This window comes from Leptidea sinapis, chromosome 29 (assembly GCF_905404315.1).
Source record: "Leptidea sinapis chromosome 29, ilLepSina1.1, whole genome shotgun sequence".
In the NCBI taxonomy this organism is placed as follows: domain Eukaryota; kingdom Metazoa; phylum Arthropoda; class Insecta; order Lepidoptera; family Pieridae; genus Leptidea; species Leptidea sinapis.
In genome coordinates this window covers 6,098,347-6,125,537 of record NC_066293.1, presented here as the reverse complement: position 1 = coordinate 6,125,537, position 27,191 = coordinate 6,098,347, and the positions used below count along the sequence as shown (strand labels likewise).

The window sequence follows — 27,191 nt, the reverse complement described above, 5'->3', positions numbered from 1 at the left end:
AATAACGATCCAAAAGTGCTTTCTTTAAGACTAATTGAATAAAATTTATTTGATTTTGACTCTATATAACAAATTGTAAATAAGCTATCATGTACATATTTTTGTAACTGTTATTAAATTAAACTATACTATTTTCGACTACAGCAAAAACTATGGCAATTTCGTATTGTGATAATAGGCCTTTAATTACCTTTTAGTCCACATCGCTAAGCCGAATAAAAAAACACATTAATACGAAATATATTTATTTAAAATCACATTATGAGTATTTTTGATTTATCAAGTCAATTTGGTACACAGTTTCTGAAAGGCTGGAAAACTTAAAGTAACTTTAGGCTCACAGACATGATCTTAATTTGACCTTCAAGATAATATTTAGCTCTTCGAAAACTTGTTGCTAAACTAAAACGTATGTGTTCATGGAATAGCCCAAAAGAACTTCTTATTTAACAAGCGATTGTTGTTTCATTATAATATTTAAATGATGCTACATCTGAAATATACATATAAACTTTTGATCAACGTAAATGGCTCTAAAATCTGAGTTTGAAATTCTATAGGAGTCTCGACTTTCCCTTAAGGGTATTTGACTGTATTATCTACCTTTAAATTAACAAAATTGTGTATGTAACTTGACGTTTTTAGATATTTTTCTAAATAATTAGATTTAATTGCTAATGCAAAATGTTATTGCCTCGTAATGTATCAATTAAACTTTGCACATTACTGCCGCGGAATAGGGTGTTAATTTGAATGAATCTTTTAATATTTTCTGTATAAGTTAATGTATTTTTAGACGACCCTTTAACATGCGATTTTGAGCCTAGTTCTTTACTGTACGTCACTGTTTAAAACCAATCAAATACCCTATTAATAATAAAGACCCAACTCTATCGGCTCAGTTATAACTGTAAGCCTTTATGTCCAGGCCTTTTCCCAGCATTTTGTCATCGATCCACTCTCTGAGGTTGCCAACATCGACGTAAACACCTGGAGTGCTGTCCTCACCACAACCTATTCCCCAAGCCACGATACCATTTTGGTAGTAACGGTCTGTTTCATACTGAAAAAAAACCAAGATTATTATTAGTACAAAACAAAATAATATGAAACCACAAGAGAATCTCTTCTCTAGTGGTTTCATATTCATCTGCCTCTCGGTAGAGACAGGAAAAGAGAAGGTACATGACTAAAGTTGGTCCAAATTATATTTTATTGTAATTTTTATCAAACTAAACATCAAAACGATTTCGCAGTGATTTAAATTACTTATTAGAAACTGTCAATTATTAATTCAATCAAATCAATTGCGATTACAAAACAAAATTATAGGAACTCCTTAACTATCTCACAGTGATCTGACATTCAAAATTATTAGAAACTGTCAATCATTAAATTAATCAAATCAATTATTATTACGAAACAAAATTCCTTTGTAATTTTAGGGGAGTTAATTTCAAAGCGGGTTGCGTAACCTATCTCGTAGTGATCTGACACTAACAATTAGAAACTGTCAATGAAATTAATGATTATGACAAAAATATATAGTAATTTTTCCAAATCGGGACTCCTAAATAATCTCGCTGTGATCTTTAACTCCTAATTAGAAATTGTCAATCATTTATTCAATCAAATCAATTATTACTTATTTATTTATTTTTAATTTCATTTAGTATTGTATAATCTCTCGAGATGCTAATGTTTGTGAATCTAGATACAAGCTTCTTCATCGATGAATGAATGAATGAATGAAAATTCTTTATTGCACTAAACATATAAAATAAGGTTAAAATTTACAAATCATATAACTTCAAACATTTTTTGCAATTCGTCCATACAAATATTTAATTAAATAATTTATTCTAAATCTCGGAAACGTCTCCAACGGTTTTTATGAAATTTAGTAAACAGGTAGTTTTAGGGGCGAGAAATCGATCTAGGTAGGTTTCAATTTAAAAAAAATGTAGTTTTATCCGTGTTTTAAAGAGAAACTGCTACAATAACATTAGAATACAAAGGTAGATTTCACCACTATATATACAAGACTATAATAGATCAGATGGGACATTAGGCGATCCGGAAAGCAGAAGACCCCGGTTCGAATCCAGATGTCCTATTAGTTTTATTTATCTTGTATAAAGTTTTGTACCTTCTTAAAAGTCCGAGAAAGGCTCGTCGAGGTAGTAATAGTTATGGTAGAAAAAGTTAAGCGACTTTATCGCTGTGTTGTGATCTGTTTCAGGTAACTTAAGGGTGTAGGACATTTATTTATAAATTGACATAATGCAATAAATAATATAATATACGATATATATGCACCCAAATACCCACTTAAATATATAATAATATATATACTTAAACATAAAACATTTATATTGTAAATACATCATAATATAATTGAGTATAGAAGATGAACTGCGAGGAACTTCAAGGCTTACAAAAAAAAAACTTACAGGTATAGGACACACTAGAGGTGAGCCCCCATCCCCTTTGCAGGTATCTTTGCCAGGTTCACCCCCCGCGCACATGAAAGAACTATGTAGCATGAAGAAATTTCCCAACCTCGTAGAACGCAGTGCCTTTTGGCAATCAGATCTTTCCACTACCGGCACCTCCACCTAAAAATACAGTCAATATTATAATAACCGTTGAATAGTAAGAACAAGGCCTTAAACTACCAAAGCATGGGACTTCTATCACAAACAATGAAATAATTGGCAAAATAAATAGATAATTATAATAATGCGAATTTGGAAAAACCTCCTTTTTGTGATAATAAGGGATGAGACGAGCAGGACTTTCAGCTGATGGTAATTGACATACCCTGCAGTGCCGCTCAGGATTCTTGAAAAACCCAAAATTTCTGAGCGGCACTTCAATTGCGCTCGTACCTTGAGACATAAAATGATAAGTCCCACTTGCCCAGTAAAATCACTAGCTATGGTGCCATTTTTTATTGTTCTTCTAAATTAAGTGTTATTACAACTCATCAATGTTGACTACAAAATTTAGGAACACTGTATTTGTTATTAACGTAAATCTCAAGTTTTCTTTATTAAATCAAAATTACGTTTCTTAATTTCATCTAATGATGTCTCGTTTTTTCGCATGGGGTTCACCAAGGTGCAATTTTAAGCCCCATAGAATATCTACATTTTTTGTGTTTAGTGACCTGACGATGAAAATATCATCTGATGGTAAGTGATAAAGCCTGCTTACTATAATGTAGTAATTCTAAATATTTGAAGGAAGATTTCTGATTAGTGATTATATCGATGAAACAAACAAAAATTATTTGCACAGATTACTGTGCCCAATAATTTTTGACTTTTTGATTTTAACAGAATAAACTATTACTATTTTCTTTTTTTTTTTTCTTACTCGTATCAGCACTGAGTATGTGAAATTTGAGTATTTTTGTTGCATCACTTTACATATACCAAAATCAAAATAATTTAAAAAAGGATTAAGATGTAAATATTGATTTAAACGAGTTTCCGGACACTTCTCTCACTTTTGCGAAGTGGTGGCAAAAGGTAAAAAGTATAACTTTTGACTTTTAGGAATGACATTTTTTGACATAAATGAATAAAGTGATTTTCATTTGATTTGATTGTGCTCAATGCCTTGATAAATAAAATATTAAGTATTACCACTGTTACTATGTTACCTTTTTCAGTATAACTTGGTATCTGCCTTCTGTGCCAAATTTGTCTTTGCCCCAACCAGAAGCGAAGCATCTGGTGGCTTTGACGGCTCTTTCGCGAGGGGGAGGGAGGCACACTACTCCCACATTGGGAGCCAATTCAACAGGAGTGCTCAAGAACAGCAGAGCGATGTCGTAGAAGAGATTATCTGAAAAAGAATTTAGATACTTGGAGGAGGAAAAAACATAAACGTATTGAAGACCCCGAAAGGGGCCCTAAAGACTATTACGGTGAAGCCGGGCGGGGGCCTTAAAATGTAGCTCACAGGCGCGGGGCGTCTCGGAAGGAGGCTCGAACCTCGAACCGTTTTTTATTTTTTTATTTATATTTTTTTTCTAGCGAGGCGATACTCGAACGGTTAGCTCAGTTGGTTAGAGCACCACGGAACGCCGGAGGGTCGTGGGTTCGAATCCCGCATCGTTCATAAAATTTTGTTTTTCAAATTTTATTTGTGTACTAATCCTAGAAGTGAGGGTAATCACTTTAAAAACATAACATATTGTTTAGATTTACAAGAGTGACATCTCAAGTCAATTTCCTAATATGTAAATATTGGGGTTGAGCAGGTTATCAACTGTAAAGTAGGTGCTGTAGATGAAGCCACAACCTGAGAGTTGAAAAAAGCAAACAGAATTTTATAGCGAGGCGATACTCGAACGGTTAGCTCAGTTGGTTAGAGCACCGGCACGGAACGCCGGAGGTCGTGGGTTCGAATCCCGCATCGTTCATAAAATTTTGTTTTTCAAATTTTATTTGTGTATGAATCCAAGAAGTAAGGGTTATCACTTTAAAAACATAACATATTGTTTAGGTACGTTAAAATCGTAAACCGTAATTTATCTTTCATTCAATGCACTCAAATATAAAAACAAACATTAAATTTGATAAGCTTATGAACTTAAATGACATGAATAAGTTTAAAAAGGTATTGATGTCATTTTAGTGATTAGGGGACGTACTAGTAGTAGGAACGTAATAATATGTATGGACATATATATATATGGGCGTATCCGACTCACAATGTCCGGTTTTTGTCTGAATTTTGCTCGTTTAGATCACTTGTTGAAATGATTTAGTGTTACATGACGCATTTAACACTATTAATATCACTTCTGCCATACATTTTTCAAATTAAATTTGTAACCAAAATTTATGGACGATGCGGGATGCTGAGCCGTCCATCCTAATGACGCATCGACCATAAATCTTGATATATATTTGTTCAACGCTCAGATTGTGGCTCAATCTGCAGGATCTACTTCACAGTTGATAACCTGCTCAACCCCAATAATTGCATGTTAGGAAATTGACCTGAGGTGTCGCTCTTGCAAATCTAAACAATTGGTATTTTCGCAAAAAACGCCTAATTATATAAATACTTCTTAATAATTACTTAAAATTTTTTGGGGTATAAAAATATACTCGTAAATATAATCGTACCACAATAATTATTATATTCAATTGCCATCTTGCAACCCTATTGTGGATTTGTGGATGGAACAGAATAATATAAATAAGCGATACAAGAATTAGTATTATTAATATCTTTATAGTATTAATAATATAAAGAGCGATCGTAGACGGGATCGTAGAAAATTTCATCGTTTATCTATATATATAAAAGAGAATGTATGTTTGTCCTTAATGAATGTATCCTTATATAACTCCTAAACTATTCCACCGATCTCAATGAAATCTTTTGTAATAGATTCGTTGAAGCTCAAGGAAGGTTTACATATATAATCTATATGGCAAAACAACGTTTGCCAGGTCAGCTTGTAATAAAATACGAATAAAAATTTGTCAAAAAAATAAATAAATATATTTAAGGGTGGGTAACTTTCATCAGTTAGGGGTATGAAAAATAGATGTTGGCCGATTCGGAGGTGTTTGGTAACAAACACCGGGACACGAGAATTTTATACATTAGATGTAACCAGCTTACTTTTATTAAAGTCCTTATGAACAACGACCTGTTCGACGTCCCTGTCTTGATACGGATATATTTCCTTCGTGGTCTGAGTGTCCCATTCACCAGCTCTGACCTTCATTGCTCGCATTGCAGTGACGTAGTGAGCTGCAGTGAGGACCGCCTTCGGGTGGATGAGAGATCCTCCTCCCACGTACACATTTAGGGTTCTCCCGTTCGGATCATCCTGGTTCACCGGCTCGATCCTGGGATCAACATATTCATCACTGTGGTCAGGTTACTAAAGTTCAACTGATACATATCTATATGTACTAATATTATATTTTCAAACTGATATCCTTCCTTTCTGGGAATAATTTTTATAATAACGGCGTATTTTTCTGCCGTGAAACAGTTATGTGTAAACATTACTGTGTTTCGGTCTGAAGGGCGCCGTAGCTAGTGAAATTACTGGGCAAATGAGATGTCTCAAGGTGACAAGCGCAATTGAAGTGCCTCTCAGAATTTTTGGGTTTTTCAAATATCCTGAGCGGCACTGCACTGTAATGGGTAGGGCGTATCAATTACCATCAGCTGACTGTCCTGCTCGTCTCGTCCCTTATTTTCATAAAAAAAAACTAAATTAACTTTGTAACCAAAATTTATGAACGATGCGGGACCAAATGGAAATTGTTATCTAGTGCCAAAAATATTCAACAACTGGCTTAGAGAGAAGAAGGTCAGTGAAGTAACCCCTTAAGAATAAACTAAACGACTATACGACATACCCATGTCGTATAGTCGGTATCTTAAAATAAGTACGAACAATTTTCTAAAAGGTCAGTAACGGCCCATGTGTGGCTGGCAATTGTAATTCCTCTGGTGTTGCAAGAGATTCTGGGCGGCGGTAATCACTTGGTAATCACAAGGTTTTGTACATTTTCTGGGATCATGTTATAAAAGCATATACAACGCCCAATAAAAGACTTACTAACTCGACTTAACTGAGGCATAACATGTTTATGTTTCATCCTCATGTTAAGATTATGAATGTCACAGTTTCTAGCGCATTCCTCAATGTGCTTATGCACATGTAGAACATTATCAAGAATATATTGAGATGCAACAGTCAAAATGTTTATTTCTTTAAAATTTTCTCTTTTTTTTTGAGCAGCTGATATGCACATATCACGCCCAGAAACTATTCAAAATATAAATTGAAACTACTTACTTCAGAATAGCGACCGTCCATGGAAACTCTCCAAATTTAGCCTCGCCATCTTTGTCTCCGGTTATTTTGAAACCAATACCATCTGGGTTTCGCCAACCACAACCAGCACGCTTGAAAACAAATTTTCAAAAATTAGTTTTAGCTTTTAATTTTTGCGCAAAACACATAGTGCCATTTACTGTTCTTTCCACGTCAAAACCAGGAACTTATATATTCCCCTGGCACATTCCCTATTTGGGGTCGGCCCTCTTGATACAAGATCGCCACTGTTTGCGATCTTGGGTCATTACTGGTGTTAGGCCTAGCATCGTCATGTCTTTGTTAACAGTTCTAGTCCAGGTAGTATGTGGGCGGCCTCTGCCTCTCTTTGCCACATCCATATCCAAACAAAAAGACTGCTACTTCAAAATAGCAATTTTTCCAATGTTGTTGGGGATAATAATTGTATTTTTTACTTTTTCATCCCCTTGTTTTAAATGATTAATATTATGGATAAAATATGTATTTAGAGATGCAACTGCGACAGTAACGGCCGTTCCCAATATTCAATCTATCTCTTACATGAGATAAAAATAGTAACTATCGTTGACTTCTCTGTCCCAATAAACTTATCGACGGTAACTCACTTTATCCGTACACGCCGTCTGTCAATGGGGACGACGTATAGCTTACCAGCGATAGAAGTTTGTATGGAAATTGCAATTCACGCGTCCCAAAGTAAGGCGATAAGAATGACTTACCGATATTGGGACAGCTTCAGATTATTGGCAGCTAATTACTGACAGTAGAAGGTAGTAATTTATCTCTATCTGTAGATAGTATATTGGGAACGGCCGTAAGAAATGTTTTACTAACAGATGGAACGTTAACGAGATCTAAAGCCTTGTAATTTTTGTCACAATATATAATTTTCACCTTCATGAAGACATCTGACTCACTTGAAGAGCTGCACACTTATGGACACTTATCTTTATAATATTAGGATTAGGTATACGTCCGCTTCGGTCTGGTTAAAACTGGTTCTAACCGACCAGTCGGGCTAGCATACTAGCCTTACATACTCAGTGGTCAGAGTAAGTAAAATTGAGTCACAAATATCATTAAAATAGTAAAAGATAAAAAATAGAATGAACGAAATTGGTGTTGCAACGTAAGAATACCATTTATTCTTCATTCATCCTTGTTAAACGGCAACATCGGTTTGTCTACGTGACAACGCCAAGTCTTCGACGAGAATTTTGTCACTCGTAGTGTGCGATGTCGACAACTTTTGTCTCTCGCGTCGCGACATATCTCCCGTTGCGCATCATAGCCCGGCTGGGTAGTTTATTTGCTGTCAGCATTATAGAATACAGATACTCATACGATCTTCTTGGTACAGTACTTAAACGGCTACTTTTTTGAGAAAAAAAAAAGAATAAATCTTCAAAAATCGGCAGTGCCCCAGGGCACTAGATTTTCCAGATACCTACACCAAAACCGAGAGTGCCGTACGGCACAATACTCCTTCACCAAGTTCTCACCCTTATTTTGTTTATAAGATGGTTTATTTTGCATTGTATTATAGCTTGTTTCAATAGCTTTTACATACATTCAATCAAATCATCCTAATTATGAGAAATCTATTAGTATATATATAAAATAATACGCATTGACAGAGCGCTAGGAAATAGTGGCTCATTCGCCAAACACAATCATTACAAAATTAACTCAATTGATACTCAATTTCTAATTAGATATTTTCTACTTTTTAAAGGGCTTGCTATAGTAAAGTTTGTATTCTTACATTTAAGTGATACGTATTCCTACAAATATAATGTTAATTTTATTACCTGGGGCTGAACATCTGGTTTCGGTGTGATTGGGTTATCCGGCTTTCTGATATCTGGGGCCGAACAACATACGTCAAGGTATGAGAGACAAGGGCCATCTTGTACTCTGAAAAGGAAAAGTGCCTTTATAAATATTTATCATGGCTTAAACAAACTCAATAATGCTTATAAATACTTAACTATATTTATAATACTATGATTACATTAAATTAAATCATTACGGGGAAACGTACCAAGAATACTGGCAGCATTTCCTCGTTGGATAGCTCACCCCTTTGACCGAAATAGCTGCTAGCGCTTGGGTTTCCAGTAACCTCATTGAGGCGCGTAGATTTAGGAAGTGCTTTGTATATTCTCTGTATCTCTGGGCCCTACAGGCCAAGTGTCTCGACACCAAACAGCACAAAGATGTTATGACTCACTGATACTGACATATTTTATATAAGTTTGCTATCTTCGGCAGTCGAAGCAGTGCCTCAGCACCAGTAAGTAATTTGGACACACCAACGCCCTTCCCCGTGCATAAGCCTACTAAGACTAACTAGGGTTATTCCATCAGTAAAACATGACTTAATTAGAAAATACTGCTGCGATATATTGTACAAAATGCCACATGATAAAACAGGTATAGCACAGAAGTTGTACTTAATCATAAACTTTCAAAACTAGTTAAAAAACAACTTTAAATGGCTGGCTACTAATAAGATTCAATTAAAATCGTATTTGATTCGCAGCTACCGAAGACTCAAAACACATTGTTATATTAGTTTACGTATACTACGATCTACTCGTAGATATTGGGTACTGACTCAGATTAGAATCACTCCAAAAAAGACAGCAGGTGCGATATTCGACGAACTGTATAGCCGAGTGGTTAGCGTTCCTACCTACTAAGCTAGAGGTCCCGGGTTCGAACCACGGTAGGTGCAAGCAAATATATGATGAATATGGATGTTTGTTTCCGAGTCATGGATGTTTAAATGTATTTATGTATGTTTATATGACTTTATGTATGTTTAAGTAAGTATATTGTATTAAATATATCATTGTCTTGTAACCCATAACACAGGCTATATATGCTTAACTTGGGGCAAGATAATTTGTGTAAAAAGTGTGTCAATATTATTATTATTCACTCTAATTAGCTATTTACTAGCTGTCAGGTCGGGGACAACCGTTTTAACCTGTGCTACCCCGGAGCTTAAAAAGAATAGGGAAAACCCAGGCATAATGATAAGGCGACTTAGGGTAAGCCTTAAGTCGCCTCTCTAAGGAGCCTCCTTTACACAGGCCGGCTAGATTATGAGTATTACAACGGAGCCTTTTCCTGCCGTGAAGCAGTAATGTGTAATTATTGTATTTTGGTCTGAAGGGCGCCGTAGCTAGTGAAATTACTGAGCATGTGAGACTTAACATCTTATGTCTCAAGGTGACGAGTGCAGTTGAAGTGATTTCAGATTTTTGTGCTTTTTACCGTCAACTAGACAACCATAAGGGTGTATCAATTACCATCAACTGAACGTACTCGTCTCATCCCTTATTTTCACAATACAAGACGTGTCCCTTATTATCATAAAAAAAACTCAGAGAAGAAAGAATTCCCATTTACTTTGCCCAATTACAAGTTCAAGTTTTCACTTGTGCAACGTTTCTTTCGATATATTTTTTGGGAAAATTTTTATTAAGTATTCGTAGAGTTAAGCATGTTTTGTTAGATCGGATTGAATCCAGTTTTTTTGTTAGTCCGTTGAGGTTTCACTTCTTCTATGTGTCCTGGCACACACGTTGATTTTTTATTATAAATGTATGATTGATGTAATAATATTGTACTCACCGTATATCAATGATGCCCACACCGTCGGTGATGATGGAGTTGTTACCATTACAGAGATAATATCGGACACATTGGCCGGCATCTCCCGTCTCCATCACGCAAGGCGCGTATGAATCTAAAATTTTATGTTCCATGTTAAGATTTACAGCTTTTAATATTACAGATACATATAAAATATGCTTAGATTAAGTATTGGTCTCCGCTGCGCTCGAACTGATACCCCAGGCGTAGTCGCAAAGTGCGGCAACTAAAACTACGTGCTCGAGCAAATCTCGAACAATGTGTGACGTTGACGTGCCATATGTTCTGTTAAACTTTGCTAATAATTGAAACTGAAATGCCGGGTTGCGTAGTAAAACTTTGTAAAAATAACACTACAATAAAATATAAAAAGACACTGGGAACACATATCATCAGTAAGTATTTTTTCCTAGTATCGTGCGCAAAGTTCGATTTTGCGCATGCATTTGCATTCGCAAAGTACTACTCCCACACGTTGACAAGAGGGTGCGGGAATGTAGTTGAGCATGCGGGAATGTTTGAAAATAATTATAGTTAAAACTTTGCGCAACCTAGTGCGCACGTAGTCATCCTGCACTCGCTTCGCTCGTGCGGGAACGACCTACTTTGCGCTGTTCGTTAGTCTCGCTAAAACTCGAGAACAGCTGGACCGATTTGGCTAATTTTGGTCTTCAAGTATTTGTGGAAGTCCTGAGAAGGTTTAAAAGGTGAATAAATATAAAAATATGTCCTCCGTCGTTCAGAAATCAAATCGAAAGAATAGTTTCAAATTAATAACTAATTAGAATTTTTACATTTGTTTCTAACTTTCTCAGGAGGTAAAAAATAAACTTAAACTTAATTTTAGCTAACTATAGTTGGAAGATTACAGTTGTTAGCTATCGATCAGATTAGTTTTATGTCGATTGATAAATCTCAAGTTTTGTCACAAATTAAATTTCGCAACCACAATATTTGACATTTGACAACCAACTATATGTAGATTAATAAATCATACGTTTGAAACAATTTCATTACAACAACAGTGAATTATGAAATATTATTGACAAATTCATAAAAAAAAACATTATTCTATTTATTATTTAAACAGAACAACGTCTGTCGGGTCAACTATATATTTTATTCATTTCAATGTAAAATAACACGAAGCGTATGTTACAAAATTAGAGAGATGCCATTGAGTGTCATGATGCCACGAACACAAGCATCTAATTAACTTGTCGTAATAAAAAAGCTATTGTTCTTAGGTAGCGCGGTATCTAGATGAAACTGATTATTAATTCATTTTTTGTAATCTATATATTAATTAATACCATTTTCACATTTTAAGAATGTTCACTCATAACATTAAATAATTATTGAGAATTAGAAATTGAAGGTTAGTCTAGCACATGACATTACAGCGTTGTTATTGAATACTAGCAATGTCCCGCGGTTTCACTCGCGTACATAGACTAAGACTATAGATTTATTTTTGTATATTAGATTATATTGTTTTTATAGCAAATTTAAGACTTTTATGGTTTTCACATGGATGCCATTGTCAGATCTGGACTCAATTACACGAGAAGCACCAGTTTTCAAATAGAAAAAGAATTATCATCCATGCCGCCGTTGTACATGAGGAATGACACCCTGGCCCATACGGCAAAAGAGAAAGCCGATCTCTTGTGCACACTTTTCGCCTCCAACTCGACTCTTGACGACAACGGAAAAACACCGCCGACCATCCCGCGGTGTCAGAGCTCTATGCCTGAAGTACAGTTCAGACAGAAAACTGTTAGGCGAGCTCTGTTTTCGTTGGACGTCAGGAAGTCGAGCGGGCCGGATGGCATTTCTCCAATCGTGCTTAGAACGTGTGCCCCTGAGTTGACGCCGGTGCTAACACGTTTATTCCGGCACTCTTATTCTAAAGGCGTAGTCCCTGACTCATGGAAGTCAGCCCTTGTCCATCCGATCCAAAAAAAAGGAGACAGTTCGGATCCGGCAAACTACAGGCCTATTGCTATTACCTCCCTGCTCTCCAAAATCATGGAGAGCATAATTAGCCGTCAGCTCTTGGTATATCTAGAGGGTCACCAGTTGATCAACAACCGACAATACGGGTTTCGCCATGGTCGGTCGGCAGGTGATCTTCTGGTATACCTAACACATAGATAGGCAGCGGCTTTTGAAACCAAGGGGGAAGGCCTGGCAGTTAGCCTGGATATAGCGAAGGCCTTTGATCGTGTATGGCACAAGGCGCTCCTCTCCAAACTTCCATCATTTGGGCTTCCCGAGAGCTTGTGCAAGTGGACCTCCAGCTTCCTCACTGGGCGCAGCATACAGGTTGTTGTCGACGGATATTGCTCGAGCCTGAAGCCCGTGAATGCTGGAGTGCCCCAAGGCTGTGTGCTGTCTCCCACGCTGTTTCTTCTGCATATCAATGATATGTTGGACACCTCCAACATTCATTGCTATGCAGACGATAGCACTGGTGATGCCGTATACACTGGCCATGCAGGTCTCTCTCGGGAAATCGTCGACCAATGCCGGGAGAAACTTGTGTCTTCTATCGAGTCCTCTCTTGAGAAGGTCGCGGAATGGGGAAAATTGAACCTTGTCCAATTTAACCCCCAGAAGACTCAAGTTTGCGCGTTTACCACAAAAAAAACCCCATTTGTCGTATCACCGCTCTTCGAGAACACTTCTCTTAAAGCCGCGCCTAGTATCGGAATACTGGGTCTCGAAATCTCGAGCGATTGCCAATTTCGTGGTCATCTGGAAGGCAAAGCCAAATTGGCTTCAAAGAAACTGGGCGTCATTAATAGAGCACGGCAATACTTCAAGCCGGCCCACATACTAGCGCTCTACAAAGCGCAGGTCCGGCCACACATGGAGTATTGCTGTCATCTCTGGTGTGGCGCACCCCATTATCAGCTCGATCCATTTGACCGCGTGCAACGCAGAGCAGCTCGAATTGTTGGGGACCCAGTGCTCTGTGAACGGTGGATCACTTGGCGTTGCGTAGAGACGTCGCTTCATTGTGTGTCTTCTACCGCATTTATCACGAGGAGTGTTCCGAAGAGCTGTTTAACCTGATTCCTGCCGCCGAATTCCACCTTCACCACGACACGCCACAAGTTAGGATATCATCCTCACCATCTGGATGTGTGGCGGTCCTCCACAGTGCGGTTTTCTAGGAGCTTTCTTCCACGTACTACAAAGCTGTGGAATGAGCTTCGTTGTGCGGTGTTTCAGGGACGATACGACATGGGTACCTTCAAAAAAAGCGCGTACACCTTCCTTAAAGGCCGGCAACGCTCCTGTGATTCCTCTGGTGTTGCAAGAGATTGAGGGCGGCGGTGATCACTTAACAACAGGTGACCCGTACGCTCGTTTGTCCTCCTATTCCATTAAAAAAAAACAAAATCGGTTCACACAGCCGAAAGTTTTGAAGTAACAAACATAAAAAACAAAAAAAAATAAAAAAAAACATACCGACGAATTGAGAACCTCCTCCTTTTTTGAAGTCGGTTCTAAAGTAATTAAAGTGGCCTAACTACAGTAGTTGGATATATGACTTTAATGTAGATATTGATACGTTCTATAATACTGTAGAACATTTTTTTGTTCTATCATCTATAGTTTCCGCATTGGACGCGATGACAGACTTTGGTGACTAGTTTTTTCACACCTTGGATTATATTATTGCATTTTTATTAGGGATTCCTATTTTTTCTGTAAATGTTATATAGCCAATGTCACTCGGTGGAGATGCAGTTTTCTAATGGTGAAAGAATTTTTAAAATTGGTACAATAATATTTGTGTGAAAACATTACAAACATACACACAAAAATACAAATATTTCCTCTTTATAACATTAGTTTAGATTAAAGAGTGTCGCAAATGACAGAAAATTTCTGAAATCTTTTGAAATGATATATTTATGTAATAAATAAACAATTTTTTTACGCTCAGAGTACTACCGTCATAAAAATACCTACCCTCAAATCGCGCTTAAAGAAGTTTTATTCAAAACGTCTTGTTCATCTAGCCATTTTTTCTCATAAAGAAACGTGTGACAATATAATAATATGCATTAATATTTACCACTGGTTGTAGTCTGTGTCGGTGGCACAATAGTTGAGGCTTGGTTCTTATCGGCAATTTCTGGAGTCGGAGGGCTTGGATTGCCAAAGATCTCCCGGATTACGGAGTCCAAATCCCCGGATTTGTCTTGACAGTAGGCTGTTGACAGCACCGCCAGAAAAATTAATAACATCCGCATCTGTTGGTAAAATTGTTCAGGATTAAACTGTCACTCCAAAGTATAAGTAAGTAGATAAATTCTTTTTCATTTCTCATACTCGGAAAGTAATGTTGTCTTGATCTGATTATTGGGTGGAAAATGCTGATTCCCTCCATAGAGAGGGAAAAACACATACAAATTACATTCCACCTAAGGGCCGGAATGAACTTCAAAAATAGAACTGCTTTCAGCTGTGAAGAGTTTTATGTAAAAAGCTGCGGCCATGTAACTTTCTAAGCAGCCAGTGTGAACTTAACGCCAATTTCTTTGAGCGGAATAAGCCGCAACAATTACGCGGAGAGTTCCATATTTAAAATTTAAAAAGTCGTCTGAAATTGTCATAATTTGACAATTAATTTTACTAATATTAAATCATAATATTAGTAGTACCTATTTATAATAGTTTAGATAAATAACTAGTTTTATTTTCCTCATATTCGAAATGAAAAGTAAAATGTTTAACACGGGTTAAAGAATCAATTCCTACTCGGATCATAGCCGTCTAAATACCTCGGGAATTGATTCTTTCGACCCTCGGTTAACAATCTACTATATAGCTATACAGAACATACAAAAATTAAATACATAATTAGGCGATGACACAGTAGGAATAAGGAAAAACCCAAGAATTATTAAGTACAGTAGATAAATCAATCTACACACACAGTTAAAAAAATAATAATACACGAGCATTTTAATAGCGATCATAAAAAATATAATATCTTTTATAAATAAAAGTTTTATATGATTCTACTATGAATGGTTGAATCTAGATTCGCATTTATTTTTGATAATACTTTTTTTATGAAAATAAGGGACGAGACGAGCAGGACGTTCAGCTGATGGTAATTGATGATTCTTGAAAAACCCAATAATTGCGCTCGTCACCTTGAGACATAAGATGTTAAGTCTCATTTGCCCAGTAATTTCACTAGCTACGGAGACACAGTAACGTTTACACATTACTGCTTCACGGCAGAAATAGGCGCCGTTGTGGTATCCAAAATCTAGCCGGCTTCCTGTGCAAAGGAGCCTCCCACTGGTAGGTCTACACCCCAATAATAAAATCGTAGCTATGCCATTGCGACCATGTATATTCGTTCCACAAGAAATTAGCTATCACGTACAAAAAATGAAAAAGAAACAAAAGCAAACCTTACGAGTAGATTTAAGGGAAGGGAATGTAATTCTGTACAACATTATTAATATACCACCACAGGTTCGTTTTAGGTAGAACGTCAATTTATTATACGTCGTGGTCTTCTCTGTGCGGTAGTCTTCTTTAATTTATGGTATATATGTTGGGGGAGCGGATGCAAAGGGTTGTGGTTATCTTTTTGGAGCTGAGGGAGCGCCTGTTCCCTCATCCGGTGATTGTTGCCGGTTTGCGCGGGCCTTGACGATCAGCCCCAAAGAAGAGGGAGGGCGATCAGCCGAGCCGCGCGCAAACACGTCACTCTTCATCCTCGTCCCGCACGAGATCACGCGGGTAGCGGCGGCTGTCAGGTGGCCGCGCGTGCCAGGGGGCCAGATCTCGCAGATGATGGAGATCGGACGAGTCGGCACGCGCGAACATGTTGACGGCGAGACAACGAGTGAAGTCGTCCAAGCCCTCGACTCTTAGGTCCCTCTGGATTGTTTGGTTCCTCACGTACCATGGTGCGCCCGTGGCGCACAGGCGGAGGAGGATCTTGTTCTGCACGGTTTGCAACCTTTTCCGGTTAGTTAGATTCACGAGCGCGTACCATGCAGGCGCGGCGTACGTGAGTCGGCTGCGTAGGTGGGTCTTGTACACCAAGACCTTCACCCTCAGAGGGAGGCTTGAGGAGAGCACTGGACGAAGTAAGGCCATCGCGACGTTTGTCGACGCGATGGTCTTCGTGACGTGCTCGTTCATGTTGAGCCGGCGGTCGATGGTGACCCCGAGGTACTTTACCGTCGGGGACCACGAAATGTCCTGTCCGTTTAGCTGCAACCTATGCTGGCCAGTGTGCACACTCCCAGTCGCGAACGCCTGGGTTTTGCCCACGTTCACCGATAGCCACCACTTCTTGATCCATTCTGGTAGGGTGTCCAGCTGGCGCAGCATCTTCACGGCGGCGTGCGTCAGGTTGAGTGACGATGTAATATACGCCGCGTCATCTGCATACAGCGCCAGAGTCGCCGACGGTTCGAGCGGGATGTCATTTGTGTATTTTGCGTACAGCAGGGGAGACAGACAGCTCCCCTGCGGTACGCCAGCAGAGATAATCTTGGAAGCTGAAATGGCATCGTCTACCCTTACTCGAAACCGACGGTTTTCAACGAAGTTGGCGACTATCCTCACCAGGCGGGGAGGTGTCGAGGTTGCAGCTAACTTGTGCACGAGTCCAGTATGCCAAACACGGTCGAACGCCTTCTCCATGTCCAGGAATACTGCCACAGCTTTCTCTCTTTTGTTGCGAGAAGCGGTGAGGGTGTGGAGTACCCTGGACAGCTGGAGCGTGGTGCTGTGTTCTGCGCGGAATCCAAACTGTTCTTCCCTAAGCTCTATGTAGGGTCTTAGGAGTGACAGCAGGAGAGATTCGAATATCTTAGACTGGGTCGCCAGAAAAATGATGGGCCGGTAGCTATGTGCTAGTGCGGTGTCTTTCCCCGGCTTCGGGATCATAATGACGAGGCCTTCCTTCCAGATATTTGGAAAGTTCCCCGAGCGCAGGATGCCATTGAAGAGTCGCGTCATCGCCGCGATGGTTTGACGCGGCAGATGACGCAGGGCGGCGTTTGTGATACCATCCGCGCCCGGGGCTTTTTTGGGCCTCGTCCGAAGGATGCAGCTTCTCACTTTAGTTGGGGAGAAGAACACCGCATCTTCTAGTGCCTCTACCGGCCGTTCTAGATATTCGGCGACCTCTCTCTCAACTGCTGTCACGTGCCAGTTGGATTCGGCTGGAACTGGCGTTCAAGGTGTTCCGCGAAGATGTCGGCACGCTCTGCCGCTGCATATCTCAAAGCTCCGTCGGCATCCCGACCCCGGCCCCGAGCTAGCGGGCGAGCTGGGGGCGCTAGATTTGTGATTTGGCGGCACAGACGATGAAGAACTGATACATCATCTGCGGCCTCGCCAATCGTTTCCTCCCAGCTCTCGGCGGCATCCTCTTCGAGCTTCTTCTTGACTAGGCTGCCCAGCCTATTAAGACGAGTCTTGAGTGTTGGGCATCTGGTCACCGGCCAACTGCGGCGTAAAGCTCGTTTCTCGAGGATGAGTTGCCGCAGTCTTGCCGGCAACTCCGGTATCTACCTGGACTCGGTCTCCTTTGTCGCGGTGGCCAGCGACCGCTGGATACTCCCCGTGAGGTCCACGGCGAGGGCTTCGACGTCGTCAATTTATTGGATATTCAATTCAGTACTAACACATTTGCATTTAATACCAATAGTGTGTCTTAAAACTATTATTAGCGCCATCTAGTCATGGCTATGGGAAGTAGAATTTAATTGCGGTTACATAAATGAATGGTTAAATTCAACGTTTACAACGTGGTCAAACAAATAATATAAAAGTCTACACCATTATAATATTAGCATTAATTACATGCTACGACCGCACAATCTCCCGTAGAGAAGATCTCATGTTTAAGCTCAAACTTGTATTCCGACGAAGTTGTAATGACAAGGTCAACAACATTGTTATTGATAGCTTTTTTTTTATATGGCTCTATCAACATCGATGTCGTAAATTTTGCCAATTTCTGTCGAAGTACAGAAAGGACTAACTTTTCGCGTTTTTTATAACCTAGCTCCGAAAGAATCATTTAGCGAAAAAAGGATTGTGTGGTTTTATGAAACCAAGGTAAAAGTGAAACTTTTTTTTCACATTATAGACATTTAACTAAAGAATTTTGGGATAATATTTTGGAAAATCGCTTTATCAATCTTAATTTTATATATGGAAAATTGGAATGATAATGGGAAACAATAAAAACAAACAAAATAGCGTGGAGCACTGGCACAAATGAGTAAGAAGTCTATACACTACACGGTCAGCTGCTGCGAACTATATGCGTTGCCCGACCGTCACGCGACATGCAACACACAGACGAAAAAGTTTGAGACGATGTAATAAAAGTATCACTATAAAATTTTAAAGAAATATCCATATTAACTGTTGCTTCTCAATATATTCTTGACAATGTTATGTATGTTCATAAGCACATCAACTGTGATAATCACAATGTCAAACAAACACGTGGAACAAACATAAATCTCGTTATGCCTACAACTAGGTTAAGTCGAGGTAGTAAGTGTTTGATTGGACGATGTATATGCTTTTACAACATGATCCCAGAAAACGTACAAAATATAATGTATTTCAAATTTAAAAGAAATTGTAATAAAACGTTTGTCTGGTAAAGGTTACTATAACATCTATATGACTTTCTTAATGATACCACAAGTTTGGAATGGTGCACCCTCCCTCAAGCTGTTTAATTATTAAGTTTTTGGTACGATGTTATATTGTTACTAAATAAAAAAAAAAAAAAGCCCTCTGAGTTTATTGCGTCTGTTCCTCTTGAGCATAATATTTCGAGTGGGTGGTAGTTTTTGACGTTCAATAACTGATTTTATACTATTTTGAATAAAAATATTAAAATTTAAGAAAAATTCAATTAATATTTCCTTAATAGCACGAGTGTTACACATTTAAATAAAATACTGTTTGAAGGATTAAAAACTATGACAAAAACTAATCTTGAATCATGTCAACCGCAGTCTCCCTGAAAACGCGCTCTGAAAAGGACATGAAACGTCGGGTTGGTTAAAACAATACTAAAAACATTGTAAAAAAGAAGGTTTCCTACCTTCTTAATTTACTTAATATTAATCTGAAGTATGATACAAATGTTCTAGTTGACCAGCTAACGTCAGGGTGTTGAATATGGATGGTGGTGCGCGCGCGCATTTTTAAAATTCACTCTGCTAGTTTTTCGCAAACGCGCCAAAAGCATTATACTGGGTAACTTCTAAAATATACCTCATACACTACTATTCTAAATACCATATTAACATTTTAAATTACAGTTTTCTGGACATCGAATATGACATAATTATAAAGGAATCAATTTCGCAAAATGAATACCTTTTGTGCTTTCATCTTTACAGGTCAATAACCCATACAATTATAAATCATGATTTTATCTTTTTGACCCGATCGTTCGGGATCAAAGGTAAATATGTCAGTAACGTCGTCATTATCTGTAAAAAGATAGTAAATATATATATATATATATATATATATATATATATATATATAATATAGATTTCCACCTATACTTAATCTGGCCAGAAATACTGTTACAATTAAAAATAAACAAAATATTACATTTGAATTTAGAATCTGTTATTTTTATATGATTGTTCATTCAGTTTTCCCAATTTTGGCGCCAATACATTGTACAATATTTTGCGATATTAAAATGGCCATTCCATTAAATTAATTGATAAATAGAACCGAATCGCTGTGATGGCATTACAAAAAGTAGGTATGGAGCCAAATGCAATTTATAAAACTCTCCATACGCTTGGTATTAGTAAAATCTTTGTGCACCGGGCTATTAAAAGGTACAATGAGACCTCCTTTGTTTGTGACAGAAAAAGATCTTGCCGTACACGTAGTATTCGTACGAGAATGGTGGATAAAGCAGTAGGGAAAGAATTCGAAGAAATCCTGTCCGAAGCCGTAGCTTAAGATTTTATCTCGGGAGATGAAGATAGGACCTAAAACCGTGTCGCGTATTTTAAAAGATGACTAAGGACACGCAGCCTATAAGATTGTACCAGTACCGTTCATTTCTTAACTGATAATTTAAAAAAGAATAGGGTAGTAAAATCAAAACAACTACTGAATTGGTACCCAAAGGGAGGTCACAGAAAAATTTTGTTTACGGATGAGAAAGTTTATACAATTGAGCAACATTTAAACAAACAAAATGACCATTTTTACCAATCTCTAAGGAAGCTTTCCAATTAATCAACATGGTTGGTTGGTGGGGTATTAGCTATGAAGGAGTGACTGAGTTATACTTTTGTGAAAAAGGTATCAAAACATCGGCACAAGTGTATCAAAATACCATTCTTCAGAAGGTAGTGAAGCCCCTTAACAACACCATGTTCAATAACCAAAGATGGTCCTTCCAGCAAGACTCGGCGCTGGGTCATAAAGCTCGGTCTACCCAGACTTGGGTGGAAACGAACGTTTCGGACTTCATCAGAGCTGAAGACTGGCCGTCGTCTAGTCCGGATCTTAATCCACTAGATTGTGATTTATGGCCAGTTTTAGAGAGTACGGCTTGCTCTAAACGTCAAGTCCCTAAAACAATCCGTACGATTGGCAGTGAAGTATTTTCCCTTGGAAAGAGTGCGTGTTTCTATTGATAACTGGCCTCAACGTTTAAAGGACTGTACTACAGCCAATTTTGATATTTTAGATTGTGTTATATTTATCTATTAAACTAACACACTATAAAAGTAATTAATGTTATTTGCTATAGTTTTTATTTTCTTTGTTTCAGTATTTATGGAAAGACTCATCACGATATCTCTGGAACCATGAGGCGTAGAGACTTGAAATTTACTAAGAGCGGACAGCTAAGAACGGATTTTACGAAATTCCACCCTCAAGAGTTTTTTTTTATTTTGAACAGAACAACAACAGAGTCTGTGGGGTCAAGTTGTTGTTTAAAATAGTTAACATAGCGTGTATCAGCGGCTACAATTACGATCCAAAAATATTATTTTTACGTAGGCATAATATACACTGGCCTTCAAAAGTAAGTATCACACTTTTAAAATTGGGATAACGTTTTAAGTTCACAAGATATACTTTCGAAATAAAAAGGACTCCAAAGAGAATTTAATTTTGTACATAAAAACTTTATAGTCGGTAACCTTCTTTTAAGAATTGGCTGAAAAAAAACTTCAAAAACAAAACCATTCCTTTTTCAAAGTGGACGTTTCCGAATTACAATTTTACCATTCACATTATTCTTTCTGTTTTAAATTTTTTTCAAGATCTTGTTTTAAAAATTTATGCTAAAAAGCACATAACATTTATTTATCATGCCTCTTTCAGTTGAAGATGGCTTTTCTGGAACTAGGCATCAGTATGCGTCTCACTGCAAGAATGGTGGGTGTGACGGTACGAACGGTCCAGAAGGTAAAGTGAAGGTACAAAGAGACTGGACACCATCTGAGGAGACCTTGTAATGGCAGACCCAGGTGTACCAGTGCCCGAGAAGATCGTTATATTATTTCCACTGTGTTAAGAAATCACCACCAAAATGCAGTTGAAGTCCAGCAACAGCTACTTCAGACCCGGAGGGACTACATTAGTGACAGAGTGAGAAGAAGACTGGCTGAAGAAACTTTGAAACCCCGAAGACCAGCGAGTGGCCCAAAACTCGAGAGACAGCATCGAGTAGCGAGACTGCGATACGCCCGTAAACACATGCAGTGGGATGAAGAAGAATGGTCAAGAATTTTGTTTGCAGATGAGTCTCGATTCTCCCTTTACACTTCTGATGGAAGGCGAAGTGTTTACAGGCGACCTGGTGAGCGATACCTTCAAGCCTGCATCTCAGAAAGAGTCCAATATGGTGGAGGCAGTGTACATGTATGGGCTGGCATATCTTCAGAAGGTCGCACAGAGCTAGTAGCCATAGAAAATGGCACCCTCACTGGGCAAAAATATGCTCAAGAGATTCTCAATGAGTATGCAGGGCCGTATTTAGAAAATATGGGTGATGGATCGATGCTGATGCATGATAATGCCCGGCCACACACGGCTCATATCGTACAAGAGTATATTCAGGAGGTCGGTATCAGCGTGATGGCTTGGCCATCAAGAAGTCCTGATCTCAACCCGATTGAACACGCCTGGGATGAGCTTGGGAGGCTAGTCAGAAATCGCAGACCACCACCTACTACCCTCAGGGCACTAAAGCAGGCCCTGGTAGAAGAATGGGAGAATATTCCCCAACATCGGCTCCGAAACCTAGTGTGCAGTATGCCAAACCGGCTCGAAGCTGTAATCAGAGCTCGAGGAGGCAATACCAGTTATTATAAATTAAATAACATTTTAGTTGAATTTTTTAACACTAAACTAAAAATGTCTGTTTTCATTGTTTTATTTTTTTTAAGTTAAAAATGTTACTAATGTATAATTTAAGTTTCTAAGAATTAAAGCCTATAAAATTTGCAACAAAACGTTTTTAATCTTAAATCTCTACCTTCTATAGTTAAGAAAAAAAATTAATTTGAAAAGTGTGATACTTTCTTTTGCAGGCCAGTGTATATCAGCTTGATCATTCCTTTTATACATTAGTATTAGATTTATTATAGACAATTCAATAGTATAATAAATAAAGATATAATACAAACAATTAGAAAGAAAGGTAGACCAGTAACTCGCTGGGATAACGATATTATAAAAAAAGCTGGCAAAAATTGGAAGACTATTGCCAAAGCCCTCACATAAGAGGGGTTCTTGCATGCCTGCATGTTAAATTATAGGTACCTTTGTAAATATTATATAATTTATATTTTCAGGTAATTTAACTAAGATTATACACATTACTACACTTTATTATACTACCAAAAATCTAAATGTAAATAATCTAAGAAAGTATGTCTGTAATTTTTTACTTTATTAATGCGAGAAATAAAAGGCTTTTTATTTTATTTTATTATTATTTATTTATAATACAAACAAGGAAGAACAGAATTTACTTGTCAATTATTGATCTTAATATTCTTTTAAGTTATTTCAGAAAGCCCTCCATTGCGAACGCACTTGGTACAAACGTGTTATGAGAAGATTTTTATATTATAAAAGGGGCAAACGGGCAAGATGTTCACGATGGGAAATGGTGAGTCAACCGCCCATAGACATCCGCAACACGTGGGGGTCTATTACCAAAATAGAAAGCCGATGTTTCGGTCCGAAACGAAATAACGACGAACTTCGAGTTAAATCCTATTAAAAGTACTTCGGATCCGAATAGTGCAGACGGATTTCGTTTCGGCACCATAAAAAGCGAAGTTGTAGTTACGATCATAATTATGCCAAATAACGAGAGTGTAAATGTCAAGTGAATTTGGAAATAAGACGGGCGCCGTAGCTAGTGAAATTACTGACCAAATGAGACCTAACATCTCATGCCAGAATTTTTGGGGTTTTTCAAGAATCCTGAGCGGCAGGGCGCATCAATTACCATCAGCTGAAGTCCTGGTCGCCTCGTCCCTTATTTTCATTAAAAAAAACTAAAAGTGTGATAAACTAGACTTGGTGGTAAGATAAAAATACTAAGGATTGACTTACATGTCAGTATTGTGTGTGATAAAGTGAGGTTGATTTTAGGGTCATTATAACAATTAAATGATGTAGTCAACCGAGTAACCCTTTATTTTTACGCCCGAGTTGAATCTGTATACTCATATGGGCTTACTAGCTGTTATGAAAGGACATTTGAAATATATTTAGATAAACAACTTCAAAAGAGGTTCCTTAGTATGCTTTTAGTTGAAACCATGAAAAATACTTGAAATAATACTTTTTTTTATGAAAATAAGGGATGAGACGAACAGGTCGTTCAGCTAATGGTAATTGATACGCCCTGCCTTTTACAATGCACTGCATTGTAATGGATTCTTGAAAAACCCCAAAAATTCTGAGCGTCACTACAACTGCGGCCGTCACCTTGAGACATAATATGTTAAGTCTGATTTGCCCAGTAATTTCACTAGCTACGGTGTCCAGAGAAGGTTTAAAAGGTGAAAAAATAAATAGGAAAATGCTGCTAAATTAAATAAAAACAACAAATTTGTTTTTCCTTTGATGTGTCCATACATAAATTCTGTGAGAGAATTTATTGACGCACGGTTTGACAGTTCTGCTGTGAAACAATTTCATTACGACAGCAGGGTGCATATTTTACGAAGTAATTTTTGATGTTATGATATATTATTGACACATTCATATAAAAACATTATTTTATTTATTATATACAGAACAACGTCTGGTCAGCTAGATTTCAATAAATAAAAACTAATCATGACAGTAATAATTTATGTTCATGAAGCATCCTTACACAAACAATGAATTCAAGCTCTAAAGATTGATGTATCTAATATAAGATAACTTATTTTCTTCAATTTATTTATATTATTTAAGCACTATTAATATATTGGATGTAGCACCTTACAAACTAATTTGTTGTGTGTATTACAGCCATTGTAAAAATACTCTAATTTATTGAAAAGTGTGGCCGTTGAGTTTCTTATATGTTCTTCTCACGAGCTCAACATATGGTTAATTCAGTAATTATAAAGAAATATTTATATTGACGATTCTAAAGCGCTTAATTTAAGAATAATTGAATAAGGTTTATTAACAGTATGCCTAGGCATTTCACATGAGCCCAATACCAAAAGTGAATACAAAAAGAACAGTCATTTGATAAAACATTTTGAGGAAAGCCAAAATTTAATATATCATAAATAAAAAAAAAAATTATATTTCCGTTTATCTATGGAAGCAGTTTCTTCGCTAACAAAGTTCTATGCAGTTTGGCAGAGCTTTTTAGTGGCCGGATTCGCCTTCATTTCCAACTGGAAGTCACCCGATATAGCGACGCCGAGTACGCCTATACAGGCTGTGGCAGTTAGAGGAGCGAATTCAAATCGAGGGGATATTTTTAGTTGTGAGTTGTAAAATTTGTATCATTGATATGCAGGAGAAACAGTGTAGGGGATAGCACGCAACCTTGCGGCACACCAGCGTTTATGGGTTTTAAGTTTTATACCGTTACCCCATTGATAACTTTTATGCTCCGACTGTCCGAACGTAGTGACAAATTTGCACTGTAGGCAAGCCCATAAGATGGCAGTTTCGCTATAAACGCTTGGTGCCACACCCGATCGAAGGCCTTTGCTATGTCAAAACTTACCACCAACGCCTCTCCATTTTTATGGGTGAGATATGCAAGATCGCCAGCTTTGAAATGCCGTTCTGGCAGTCGCTGATCAGCTGTCGCTAATTTTTTTTTTTTATAATTTAAATAATTGATGGATAGTTGGCAAGTGCGTCGATTTATAGTCATTTAGGTTTGAAACGACGAACCACATGCTTATCCCCGAGATGAATAGCTTGTGGTTATCGTGGGAGGACAAACAAGCGTACGGATCACCTAATGTTAAGTGATCACCGCCGTCTACAGTGCTGCCGTTGTCAGTTATCTTCGAGTGATTTCTTGAAGTTCGTATTCTCATGGAAGCCCATTTCACAGTTTGATTGTACGTGGCAAAGTATTCTTCAAATTCGAAGGTATAACACAGGGAGGCGTGGTCATGTATTGCTTAGTAAGTTATTATAATAAATAATTAATTGTTATTCAGTCAAGCCCAAAAGATTTAACAGTTTTAAATGAATCCAATTATTAATAATCAAAATATGATTCAGTCCAGTAATTGATATCTTTCGTAACCATGTTACAAAGTCGCATGCGCAGAAAGACGCACAAGCTAATATTTAAACAAAACATAATACTAATCTTTGAGGAAAATACAAGATATAATCTTACCTTTTAATATTCACACAACCAATCACAGAGATAGACAATGGCGGACTGAATTAACTTCGTTTTCCTCAAAAGATTGCAAGGTCCGAGATAAAAAGGTCTATGCACGCTGCGATTCTCGATGGTTCGTGATGCGCCTTAACGATGCACTGTGGCTCACAATTCTTGAAAACCCAAATCAGTAAGGGCCACAATGATTGCGCTCTTTTCTTTGAGACTTATGATCACCGCAACCCAGTAATTTCCTTAGCTAAACTAAAGTGTTTCGACACCATACGGCACAAAGATGTAAGACTCACTGATACTGACATATTTGCGAGGTTGGATGTCTTCGGCAGTGGAAGTAGAAACCCCAGCACCAATTGAAGTAACTTGGACATGAGAAGGACGCAGAGTGTCGACGTGCGTAGGTTTAATCCATTAGAACGCTTGGCATCGCGGTGGAATTTGGCTCTTAAACAGCTGGTATATTAAGAGCGGCAAATGCCCTGGGGATGACTATATTAATGCCGGCATGACGACTGATTCAGCCTGTCGTTTTTAGGCAGGATAGCCCGTGACGTCTAAGAGCATCTACTTGCACACCACATCGGCACTGATGTGGTAAGTTACTATACTATAACGGCAAGGTAGTCTTCTATTTAAAACAGATCAAAAAATTCAAAAGGAAGTGGTTAAAAAAAAGGAAATTTAAAATCATCTCATTTTCTGGATGTGTAGCTTTTACCTACAGTGCAAAGTTTCAGGAAATTG

General features: G+C 37.9%; 1 protein-coding gene across 2 annotated transcripts; it reads right to left on the bottom strand.

Annotated features, from left to right (window-relative positions):
* Window positions 1–228: 228 nt before the first annotated feature.
* Window positions 229–26,551, bottom strand: LOC126973464 (phenoloxidase-activating factor 2). Of its 2 annotated transcripts, none has more exons than XM_050820768.1 (9): window positions 26,442–26,551; window positions 14,628–14,805; window positions 10,514–10,628; window positions 8,680–8,785; window positions 6,848–6,957; window positions 5,653–5,903; window positions 3,671–3,855; window positions 2,454–2,618; window positions 229–1,063 (listed from the first exon to the last, which is right to left on the bottom strand). In XM_050820768.1, the coding sequence occupies exons 2-9, from the start codon at window positions 14,803–14,805 to the stop codon at window positions 899–901; spliced, it is 1,275 nt and encodes a 424-aa protein (XP_050676725.1). In that variant the 5' UTR covers window positions 26,442–26,551; the 3' UTR covers window positions 229–898. The 2 variants fall into 2 exon arrangements, with proteins under 2 accessions (XP_050676725.1, XP_050676726.1); XM_050820769.1 differs by having other exon boundaries at window positions 5,653–5,882.
* Window positions 26,552–27,191: the final 640 nt, after the last annotated feature.